At 43.5% G+C, this 12,557-nt stretch overlaps 1 protein-coding gene across 1 annotated transcript in view; it reads right to left on the bottom strand.

The window, feature by feature from the left end:
• Window positions 1-219: 219 nt before the first annotated feature.
• Window positions 220-12,557, bottom strand: part of MMP19 (matrix metallopeptidase 19) — a 32,224-nt gene continuing 19,886 nt past the window's right edge. The window contains exons 5-9 of the mRNA XM_048490087.1: window positions 12,256-12,501; window positions 9,403-9,531; window positions 6,854-7,018; window positions 3,952-4,079; window positions 220-1,188 (exon numbers count right to left, since the gene is read on the bottom strand). Coding sequence (XP_048346044.1) covers window positions 958-1,188; window positions 3,952-4,079; window positions 6,854-7,018; window positions 9,403-9,531; window positions 12,256-12,501 — 899 coding nt within the window. The 3' untranslated portion in view covers window positions 220-957. The remainder of the gene's footprint in view (window positions 1,189-3,951; window positions 4,080-6,853; window positions 7,019-9,402; window positions 9,532-12,255; window positions 12,502-12,557) is intronic.

Raw genomic sequence — 12,557 nt, forward strand, 5'->3', positions numbered from 1 at the left:
CCCCTTGCTATAACCATTTCCGCACAAATTATTGTGTTTTAATTTCTGCACACTGCCTTGAACCCAACTTTGGCTGGGAAAGGACAGGATAGAAATCTAACAAAATGACAATAGATAAATAAATAGAAGCTTGCATAAGCAAGGCAGAATGGAGAAGAACAATAGACAAGAGTCAGGGTACTGAATTCTGCTTCCCCCAACCTTAAAACCACATTTCAAAGATCACAACTTTTTATTGAAAAGATATGTGGCATGAGGCCACCACACAGATACATATACCAAAATCCTGTGTGCTGGCATCTTCACATATGGCCAGATCCATAAGTCCGTACAATGGTGTTCCATGCTACTCAATATGTAATATCCTGCTGGTTCTGTACTACTATCTGCAAACATGGGGAGAAAAGGTGTCCGTATGTTTTGCAGGAGCCTGTGGATTCCGGTGCCTTTTGGTGAAGTTTTAGCCTGCCTTAAAAATGCCTAGCCCTTTATGGTATATAAAGGGGGGGGGGGGCTGTTAATGTGTTGCTCCAAAAACCTGCACTGTTTTCTGATGAGAGATGAGCACACACATGGTGCTTCTATCACATCCCGTTCATTGCTCTTAAGAACAACGGACTCTTAAACGAGTTTCCCTATCACCCATGCACCCTTGTTTCTTGCTGAAACCAGCTAGCCCCTGCTGCCATTCATGCTGATGCCAAAGGAAATGGGGTGCTTACAGACGCTGGCATTACAGACGCTGGCATTACAAAAAAAGAGGAGAGAAAAGATCGAATTATTTTCCGTCTCCGCATCTTCCACTCGGTCCTTTCCAGAGCAGATGTAGTTCATACAAGCCACCTCTAGGGGTAGCTGTTGGGTCTGTTTTTTAAAAAACCTCCACTGCTTTAGTGTACGCTTAGTTGCCACTTGCTCCAAGTCCCAGAGAACATTCTTGGCCATTGGTGGGTGGTGTTAGCAGTTCATCCAGCGTTCAGTTGTACTCAGTGGGTAGCCCCTCTCCACTCGCAGCTGGTCGTTGAGCCGCCAGTATTTCTGTCCCTTGAAAAGGTACATCTTGCCGTTTTCCCAGGTGAATGCAGCGTCCAGGTGAGATGGGGCCCCACTGAAAAGGCTGGAGATCTTCCTTGCGTGGGAGGTGAAAGGACTCCAGCCCAGTTCATCCCATTGCCAGTATTCGGTACCCTAAGGTAAAAGACAGAGGAAGTATAAATGCACTTCTGGTCAGAGCCCTAGTTTAGTTCCTTCTGTATTATCTCAATAGAGGAAAAAGAGGGGGAAAGGCAGAGCTTGAACTTCTGGAATTACATCAAAAGCCACAGCCAGGACTGGCATCTTTGGGGGGCAAAGCCTAGAAAAGGTGTTAGTAAGGTTGTATATTTCTCCACCACAGAACTCAACATGCTGGACCTTCTTTGTTGTAGAATGCTCTAGCTGAGTCCTAGTGCCGACCTAATCCTGGTCTCTCCTCATGTTTGAGAGCTGTTCAATGAATTATAAACGCTCTTGTATCAAAGTACCATGTTCAATAATGCACAAAATAATGGTTTTGACAAAGGCAGTGCATACAATTTTTAATTCTCAAATTCATTCAGGGCTATATTCAAATGCAGAAGCATACAATTTTTTCAACCGCTGCACCTCGACTGACCATACTAACATCTTTTTCTGATACAGGGTATAACATGCCTTGTGTTGGCAACCAGTTCCACAGAGCCCTGGAAGTGACAATAAAAACTGCTGTAGGATTTGACCCCCTGGTGCTCTCAGCTTGGGGGCTATCCCCTTTCCCAGTCCAATAAAGAATATACATTACATACATTAATTAATTGCATTTAAAGGAGCCAACAGCATGTTTTAAGAAAGGATATTTTTAAAACCGGCCAGTTTAAGCCTAGATCAGTGGTGGCGAACCTTTTTGAGACCGAATGCCCAAATTGCAACCCCAAACCCACTTATTTGTCGCTTAAAGGTATACAACAACCGTTCTTATAACCAGATCGCACTGAGGTTTTACTTTAGAAAAAACAAGTAAGCTTGGTGGTAGTTACTCGGGAGTAAGCTTGGTGGTAGTCAGTGGCTTGGCTTTGAAGCAACCGTGCAACTCTCCCAATGGGTGAATCACAACCCTAGGAGGGTTTACTCAGAAGCAAGCCCCATTGCCAGCAACCGATCTTACTCCCAGGTAAAGGATCACGCTTTAGTTCTTCGCATGAAAATCAGTGGTGTTTAACAGAGCTTAACAGGTAACCTACACTGCTTCCCCAAAACTAGGTCTTAGGTTTAATGCTAATAATCGAGCCCAGTGGCCCAGGCCAGCCTAGCTGTGTGGGGGGGGACTCTGTTTGTGCGTGCCCACAGAGCGGGCTCTGAGTGCCACCTCTGGCACCTGTGCCATAGGTTCGCCACCACTGGCCTAGATGATGCCAACTGTAAATCTGCTAACATCTTGAAGGTCATCCTGCTTGCCACAAGATAATGGCATGACATTCCATTCACCCTAGAAACCCCCACCCCTCAGCCGGTGCCTTACATATTTTGGTGTTTAATCCAATTGGATGTTATTGTTACCAAAAGGAAAATAGGAAAAATATTTTCCTGAGCCCATCGCTGAACTACACTGGCTAAGGAGCAGAGCAAAGAGACCAGTGTTGTCCAAAAGTCTCCATAGGGCCTGGAAAGGACGTATATAGGTGACTGTGCCAATGTTTTACATGGTTTCCTTCTTCCTTTTATCCCTTTTAAGGTTTAATATAAGCCCCTTAGCGTTGGAATTATTATTTGCCCAATGTCTAGGATTATACTTTAGCTAGGTTCTCCAGTTGATTTAAAGTTTTGATACAGTTAATTTAGGATACTCTTGCTTATATGTATATGTGCTTGTACTGTATTGGAGGTTATTTCCTCTAATGTTTAAGTTTAGAAATGTTATTTTAGATATTTGTATCTGTTGGAAAAAGCAGCAGCTTGTAGCAGCTGATATTAAGAGCCAAGGAAGCTAGCCTTGGAATTCAGTTTGGGTCAACACCCGGTAGATCTCTTTAGCAGAAACAAAGACCCCTTTGGATTTACAAATTGAATCTGATGACGGCACCCCAGATATTCCAGACGTTGAAGAATGTGACAAGATCACCATTGGACCATTTGAACTTTCTTTTGTTGCGAGACTGAGGCGTGGGAGCCTCAGGTCATAACTCAAAGAAACAGCCCATCTGATAACCAGATTCCTGGGTGCGTTAAACAGGCTCACCCAGTTTTATGAATGGACACTCTCTGCTCTCCATTTCAGCACTATTGTAAAGTCTCGCACGAAGACGCCTGACAGCGAGATCTCATGGTCCCATTCACAAAGTTGTAATTGTATGTTTTCTTTTATGTGTTGATGTTTCTTTATTGTTGTACGGTAAGGGACCTGCCCCCTTACCTGGCCCTTTGCCCCCTTTTGATCTGGGTGTATAAAAGTTCTTGCCCTTAGTTACAAGAGCGCGATTCCCCTGTCTGAGCTGTGGCAACCACTTCCGAATAAAATGCTTTGCTTTTGAAGAACACCGGCTTCCTGCGCCTCACTACGTTGCCTGAGCTGAAATCACTTTAATGTTACCCGAGCAGCAGCGGTAACATTATTTGCCTCGCTCTCATCCTCCCAACCTGTCAAGTATTTAGAAAACTTCTGTGATGCCTATTAAAAAGTGCCCAGAATGCTGCTGCTGCTGCTGCTGCTCCACCTCCGCCTCCGCCGCTGCCGCCGCCGCCGCCACCACCACCACCACCACCACCACCGTCCAAACTTCATTGTCCAAACTACTCACCATCTTTTTCTCAAATCATTTTTGATTTCCTGTTTCAGTGATATGGAAAAACTGTAGGTCACTGGGGTAATGGAGGCTATAAGATAAGATATATAATTATGCATGAGGATATGCACTTGAGCATATGTGGAAGGGATACCTTAAAGAAGAAGAGCTTCTTGTTTCTTGCCCAGTAAACAGCAGCATCTATCTTGGGTGGGATACGGGTGAGGAGTTTTGGATAGCCCGGATCCATTTTGAAACCCCGGTAACGCCACAGTTTAGAACCTTAGTAGCCAGAATGAATGAAAGAGGAAGTAAGGCAAAGTAAGCCTCTAGATTACTAATAACTGATAACATAAATGCACTTTATATTCAACTCTAGTGACTGGTTTAAATTTTGACTATTTAGGGTACCTGGAAGTAAAGGACAAGAGAGGGACAAGAAACAATAATCTTTAAACGCTTCTACAGAGAATAATGCCCTTTGCAGGAAAAGGTCCCTTAAGAGAAAGTATTTTTAATTATCTGTAAAACTTTAATTATCCCAAACAGAAAGAAATAAAAAGTATAATCAAATATTACTTCCTCCCCAAGGGACCTATTAGCTGGACAGGCCAAAAGCACATGGCCCCTTTCTCTTTGCCATTCTAAACCTGTTATTATCTATTGTTGTTGAGGGAAGGGAGCGGGAGGGGTGCCATGCAAGGGAAGGGGAGTGAGGGAGGGGAGTGAGTGAGAGGTGGCGTGCAAGGGAGGGGAAGGAGGGGCCGGCATCTGGACATGGCCCACCCACCCTAGCGGAGGGAGGGGAAGGGGAGGGAGGGGAGAGAGTGAGTGGTGGCATGCAAGGGAGAGGATGGAGGGGACCCAGCATCTGGACATGACCCACCCACCCTAGCAGAGGGAGGAGAGGAAGGGGGAGGGGTGGCATGCAAGGGAAGGGGAGGGAGGGGTGGCATGCAAGGGAGGGGAGGGAGGGGAAAGGAGCCCGTCATCTGGACATGGCCCATTCACCCTAGTGGAGTGAGGGGAGGGGTGGCATGCAAGGGAGAGGATTCAACAATTATCTATTGTTGGCCAGATTCCTATTAGGTTTACATGGGGATTTTATACAGTGTGCTTAAATCTGTCAATGAGCCACATCTGAAGAACACGGGCCTTTTTTCACCGGCTCTTTTGTGACACGTTTCACAGCACTGCTTCTTTTTCACGGCTCTTTCGCGGCACATTCTTTTTCATCTTTTATTTTTAACATTCCAGCTTTGGTGCATTCAGCCATTGATACATGGGTATAGTGCTGAAAGCGCAAAAGTTAGAACATTTTTTTAAAAAGACAAAAAGAACGCACTATGAAAAAGTGGAGCGAAAAGAAGCACTTTCAGAAATGCCGCAGACATGCTACAGCAGTTTGGAAACACAAAGAGGACTTGAAAACAAAAGAAAGGAGTCTTTTCAAAAACAGCTCTGCCCCACTTTGCAAACAGGACACAAACAGCTTTGTAAGAAAAGGTTAAAAGAAAATCTGTTAGTCGCCCGGAGTCCGAACATTTGCGTTTGAAATGACCGAAAACTTTATTAACAATCAGCTGCTAAGCTGTTTTTTAAGAGACATGTCTTGTAAGTTACAGCCCAATCAATTAGACTTTACTTAGTCCTTTTCTAAGGAGTTGCTTTTGTGGCCTTTTCTGCACAATTCATTTAAAATGTTTTAGGAGATATGTGCAGAAAGGGGCACCATCTTCCACCCCAGCCAGTGTAAGAGCCACTTAACACTGGCCAGGTGGGCAGGGGTGTTGGTGCAAGCCCACATTGCCTCCTGTGGTCGTTTCCCCCCCCCCCCCATCCAGATTGGGCTGTTAGTGCTGCAGGGCTATACTGCCAATCAGCAGAGGTTGACAGATCATATCTATACCTAAGCTGAGAAAATAACAATGCATCATCATAGTCCATTAATTAGTTCAAAGTTTAAAAAACCCTATCTTTCTAAGCCTCCCATAAAAATATTTCTTCCCAATTTTTAAATCTGGATTGGACCACAGCGCTAATTTAGCATGTGACAATGGGTCGAATTGATACTGTCGTGACATAGTACACCATAATTCCCAACTGTAGAAAATGCTGAAAGAGCAGTATATATTTTGGCATTAATAGACCAGGCCTAATGCATTCCAGTTAAAGAGGGATACCAGACAAAAAGCCTCCCAAATAGCCCAGGATGGATAGTCAAACTGAAAGGAGCAATCTCAAGAATTGATAGAGATTAACAGCTATGCCTGATGATATAAATTAAGATTAGGAAACCCAAATCCTCCATGAAATGCATTTTTTAAAAATCCAATGGCTGAATGCACCATGGACGCCAAACACATTTCTGAAGCAAAGTATGAATTTGATAAATATATAGACTAGCTTTATGTATAAGAATTGTATGTAAAACATATTTAAACTGTGGTATAATGTTCATTTTGAGTGTATTTTCTTATTTTCTAAAACAGAGTAAGCAGTCTGGGGAAAGCTTACTCCTCAGCCCCATTCTTGAATTTACATACTGTCACGCCCCTAGACTGTGGTGGCGAACCTTTGGCACTCCAGATGTTATGGGCTACAATTGGCCATGCTGGCAGGGGCTGATGGGAATTGTAGTCCATAACATCTGGAGTGCCAAAGGTTCGCCACCATGGCTAGAGACACCCTTGCTATTTTGTTTATTTAAATCTTAGTTATACCTTTAGTTAGAATGGGCTTAATTGTTTTTGTGCAGTATTCTGTGGGAGGGAGGACACATGGAGAACTCAGAAGCAGCAAGAAGCAGAGCAAAACTTTCTTGGAAGCAAGCAAGGAAGAGCTGGTGTCTGCAAGCTCTTCAATAGTCTCCAGTTGTTTCCAGCATTGCAAGTATTCCTTATTAATTAGACTTCATGGGAGGAGTCAGAATCCTAAACTTTCAATACTATTAAACCGTTTTTGAACTGTTACTCATTAGTCTATGGGTCTCACATTCTGTTCTGGCTGAATGCAAGGCACCTGTTATTAGATCACTTGGGGAACAGAATGCATACCTTTGAAGAAATAGGTGCGCCCAGTACGGGGAGAATGCACAGCAGCGTCCAGCCATCCGGGCAACCCCTTCCATAGAGATTGGATCTTCAAAGGTGGGTTGGCACCAAAGTCTGTCACTGTCCACACATAATCCCCACGGAAGGCATAAGTCTTGTCATATGGTCCTAGAAAAGGGTTAAAATTATATTATTTTATTGCTGTTTTTAAAGGTTTTAGAAATGATATTTATAATTATAACCTTCGGGACCGCATTACCCCATATGTCCCGAGTCGACCTCTGCGCTCAGCAGAGGCCAATTTACTGGAGATCCCTGGCCCCTCAATGATGTGGCTGGCCTCCACTCGGGCCAGGGCCTTTACGGCTCTGGCCCCTGCCTGGTGGAACACTCTACCACCAGCTGTCTGGGCCCTGCGGGACCTTGGAGAGTTCCGTAGGGCCTGCAAGACAGAGGTGTTCCACACCGGACGCCTTCGGAGAGACCAGCAGCTGAGGGGTGCCCTACTTTCATCCTCCTGCTGTATAGGGGTCCCCTAACATCGCCGGGACCCATCCCAAATTCTTCTTGGGAGAGGGGTTGCATATGGAGTTAAGTGGGATACTGTTTTAGAATGAAAATTTTAAACTTTTATATGTTTATGTTTATATATGCTTTTATATTGTTTACCGCCCTGAGCCCTTTGGGGATAGGGCGGTATACTAAATCAAATAATAAATAAATAAATATAAATAATTGTATCGAGATTTATGTTGGACACCGCCCAGAGCCCCTTGGGGATGGGGCGGTATAAAAATCTAACTAACTAACTAACTAACTAACTAACTAACTAACTAACTAACTAACTAACTAACTAACTAACTAACTAACTAACTAACTAACTAACAAATAAATAAAGTTAAATGGTGAAAACTTAACGCACTTGGATTCCCTCAGTTCTATAAAGTGGGCATGGCACTTTGTTCCGCAACCAACGACTGATTTAAGACTAAGGGGGTTTTCACACATGCTGAATAAAATCTACTTTCAATGCACTTTTAATTCACTTTCAACATACTTCAACAATTGTTTGCAAGTAGATTTTTTTTGCCAATCAGACCCTTTTGCACGTGCAGAACAATGCACTTTCAATCCACTTGGTAGTGTTTGTCAACTTGTGAATATTGAGACTTTCGATGCACTTTGCAGCTGGATTTTACTGTGCAAAATAGCAAAATCCACTTACAAACAATTGTGAAAGTGGATTGAAAGTGCATTATTCTGCACGTGTGAAAGTGCCCTTTCACGCAGAAAAATCCAGCTGTAAAGTGTACTGGAAGTCAACTGAAAGTGCATTATTCAACATGTTTGAAAGAGCCTTAAGAAGATCCGATTTCAATCTTTGTTCAGCCACATGAGTACATGAAACTGCATGAGACAAGTTAGCAGTTCTCAGGGTCAAGTTCATTACATGGAAAAGTCTACCTCACAAGATTCTTGGGAGATGTATCATAATAGATCTCTTTGTTGGTTTTGACAGTCCTGCATGCAGCAGGCAAGGAATTCTGGAAGCGTTCAGCAAACATTCTAAAAGTGACAGTTGGAGACTATAGCTCTCTGACTCTGACTGAGGAAAGATGTTGTTCAGTGTTCTGTTAACTCAAGCTATGTAAAAGCCTCTGACTAAAAGTCTAATACTGTAAACTATGCTTATTATTGGTAACCAAACTGTAACCAAATGATTAAATTGTAACCAAATGATGAACTGTAAACATATCAAAATATAAGTGTTACTTTGTTTATATATATTTTTCTCTCAGTATAAGGAAAGTTCTTTTGTTTATGATTTCTGAGGTAAAAAGGCTGGTCTTAACTGTTCTTATTTAAAGTGGCACACAAGCTACATTCTGCTTGTTATTGTGCTTACATGATTATACACATATTCCTGTTAATCTTCACTCTTAGCATAAATTCTTCTTCTGTCAATACATATGGCTGCACTCTGCATTGTACCACACTGCTCCCCCATTATCATATTATCTTCAGAACTTTCTGTTCCTTTCCCAACTCAGCTATGAATTTAAATGTAACAAAAATATTTACATCCCATCCATACAACAAGCTCAGGGCAGCTTGTGAAAAAGCGAAGAGAAACAATATTCTTCAAAGAATTATGAGTAGGGTGGGGACACATACAGAAAAGTATCCCATAATCACTTCATTAAAGGATCCAAACCAAATATCCCTGCCAACTTCCACTCAACCATAAATATTCTCAACTCCATCTTCAGAAAGCTCTCTGCAGCAGCCGCCATGTTTGGCAAGCTTTCCTGCAGGCTTCAAGGGTGGGGGATCCCTCATGTTGCCAACAGTTCTGAATTGCTCCTCTCCCCCTATATTTTGCTTTCTCAAAAATCCTTCAGGCAAATTAAATATTCCACATGAGAAAATGACAGAGGCTAAAGTGATATGCAGAACAGACCCTTGCCCGTCCAAATCCTCTGTCCGGTTGTGCCTGCGGTCTTCTTCTCAGTTTACGTTTGGATTTAGAGGTTGGGGCAGGCGAGACTTACCCAGCATAATGGCATCTAGCCCATCTTTACATGGATCAGGGACTTTACTGGGCCGCAAGGAGGTGGCAGGATGAGTGGTGAGAGCAGAGGTCACTGTTGCTGTTGTTGTTGTTGGCATAGTTCTTTTGCCTGCATGGAAGAACAGAGACTCTCGTTATGGGTCAAGCTGGTGGGGGAAGGGTAGAGGCAGAGAAAAATAAAGGAAATGAGGGAAGTGGAAAAAATATTTGGTCAACAACCAATATGGCATTGATGTCTTGGTATTCCGTTTTACTGCCCAACCACTGACAGGCATCCGGAAGAAGCTGCTCAAACCTTGCCTAGTAACTGATCTGAGGAAGCAGAGGCCTTCCTCATGATTTGAAAACCACCGGCCCAGACCTATGCTTCTCATAATGAGAAACAGGCCTTCCTGTTGCTAGGGGATTCACGAACCAAGGCAGAGCATGAAGGCAGACAAGTGGAAAAAAGAAACACAAGAGCTGGGAAAAGGAATAAGGGAGGGAGAAAAGCAAGAACTCTTTTTGAAAGGTGTAGGATTATTATGTACAGTTTGTCACGAGAACTCTACATCTTTCCTACTGAGTCATCCACCCTTCTGTAAATGATATGCATGAAAGGCTAACTTGTGTCCACTATCGGCAACAATAACGAGTCAAACAAACAAAAAACTTAGCCCTAAAACAACAGCATTAAGTACCCAAAGGTCAAGAATAAATGCACAGCTTACCAACTCTCCAGCCCATTTCACTGCTGAACTACCCATACTGTGACCCCCCCCCCCCCCAAATATCTAGCTGGTCTCTTCCGGCCTGTAATTTATACCCATTATTGCGAGTCCTGTCCTCTGCTGCCAACAGGAACAGATCCTTGCTCTCCTCTATGTGACAGTCTTTCAAATATTTGAAGAGCGCCATCATTTCCCCCCTCAATCACCGCATCTTCATTCCCACGTCCTTCAGCCTTCCTTCATAGGGCTTGGTCTCCAGGCCCCTTGTTAGGAATTGCAAGTGTCTGTCACAATCCTGACAAGAAGGGGTTAACTGTGTGCATGTTAATTAGCTAGTGAGGTCAGTGTCTTGTGACCAGTTCATTGATTAGGCCATTGGGCAGTTAATCCTACATCACCTATGTGAGACAGAGCATGTGGGTCAGGGGTTATAAAAGTTAACTGTGTTCTTTGTCTCACAGCAGAGAGAGCACACAAGGTTTTTCTTTTGTACCTGTAACATGGATTCACCTTAAGAGGTGAATGCCTAGGCCACATGTGGGCTCACGTGGGCCTAAGTTCTGTAACTAGGTTTGTACTAGGATAGTAAGGATTTATTGTTTTAAACTCCATGTATACCCTACCCTGATTTAGTTAAGTAAAGTTTTCTTCTTTGTACATAATCACAGCAATAGTCTCTTGGTCTCTTATTCACTCTGCTAATTATTCAAACAGGGAAGCAATTTCCCCAACACCCCTGATCATTCTTGTCATTCTCCTCTGCACCTGCTCCATTCCGTCCACATCCTTTTTGAAGTGAGGCCTCCAAAACAGCACACAATGCCTCAGGTGCTGCCGGAACAACCTGTGACATCTTGTGATTTGGATGTGATGCCCTCAGTTCCTGCCTACATTTTGTGATTAGACTCAGCCCCTGTGGCCACCATTTTGTTCTAATACATCTCAAAATCCCAAAAGCGCCCATGGGCTAACAAGGGTCAGGATCCCTGGCTTAGAGAAGCATGGTGGCATGAAGGTTAGACCACTGGATTAGGACTAGGGCAATATGAGGTTCCCTCTCTACTCACAACAACAACAGTTTTTTCACACCAGGGGAAGGGGATATGTCCCAGCAGCTCTAAAGGTTTTCAACTCCAAGGTAGTTCAGCAACTTCTCTAGGAAGTTCCTTTATGGATAACTGCATGGAACAATTCCGTTGAAAGAATACAATCTGATTTCCTCTATAAAATACTCGGATTACCACACTCTGTACCATATGCTGTATTATGCTTAGAAACTGGTCAGAACCTACTTGAAACAAGAGCATGGCTGAATACATTCAAGTATTGGATCAAATTATGTTTTAACTCTGATGTGTGCAGTTTAATATACACTGCGCGCCCAGGCCTATTTGCCTCCGAATGGTATCAACTTCTCAAATCAAAAATTTACTCAATAGGTTTATTATTTTGAAGATCTCCGTATGCTTTGACACCCAGAGAGATGCTTTCCGAACCTTAAAAAGCAGAATTTTTAGAACAGAATGTCATTATCTTGTTGGGGCAAGCAAATAAATCATGCTCACACCCCTTTCTGCAATGAATAATGCGAACAGGGGGCACATAGCCAAATATCTTGAATTATTAACTGAACCCCAACAGAGATGGATTATCACAAGGGCCAGATCCAATACCTTCCCATCGGCCATTACAAAGGGTCGTTACTTATCCATACCTCTCCAGGATCGGGTTTGTCCACACTGTAAAAATCAAGTGGAGACTCTTTCTCACATTATTCTTGACTGTCCGAGATATGTGGGCATCAGGAATTTCTCTCCCAGGCTGGCCCTAGACAAATCTGAAAGTGACTCTGACTGTTCTGTTGTGGAGTTTCTGTTAAACAACACAGATGTCATGCTCTTGGAAAAAGTAGCAAAATTTCTTTTACAAGTGACAGAACTTTCTAAGTAATGTATACTGCTATATACAGTCTTCCTGTCTGCGTTTTGAATGTACTCTTGATTTGTATTTCAAAAATGTCTGGCAACGCTCTAGAATCTATTTTAAATGCCAAATAAAGGTTGCTGCTGTTGTTGTTGAATTGAGTGCCTCCTGTGCCTTCTTCCATCCCTTTCAACCCATACCGTAGAGGGCCTGAATGCCTTTGATGTCATCAGGGTGCAGGCGGAAGCGTGTCTGATACCCGGTGTAGGTGGGTGCCATCAGTGCAGCCGGGTGCCGAGAATGACCTAGTCCCAGCGCGTGGCCGATTTCGTGGGCAGCAATGATGCGCAGGTTGACCCCGCGTGGGGTCCCCTCAGTCCAGTCCTCATCGGAATCAAAGTGAACTGTGCCTAATTCGGGGATGTCGGCATGGGCCAGCACATGTCCTGAGGAAGAGGAAGGGAGGGATTAGAGGTACACACAAAAATCTTGTTACGGTGGA

Source organism: Sphaerodactylus townsendi, linkage group LG03 (assembly GCF_021028975.2).
Source record: "Sphaerodactylus townsendi isolate TG3544 linkage group LG03, MPM_Stown_v2.3, whole genome shotgun sequence".
NCBI classification, from domain to species: Eukaryota; Metazoa; Chordata; class Lepidosauria; order Squamata; family Sphaerodactylidae; genus Sphaerodactylus; species Sphaerodactylus townsendi.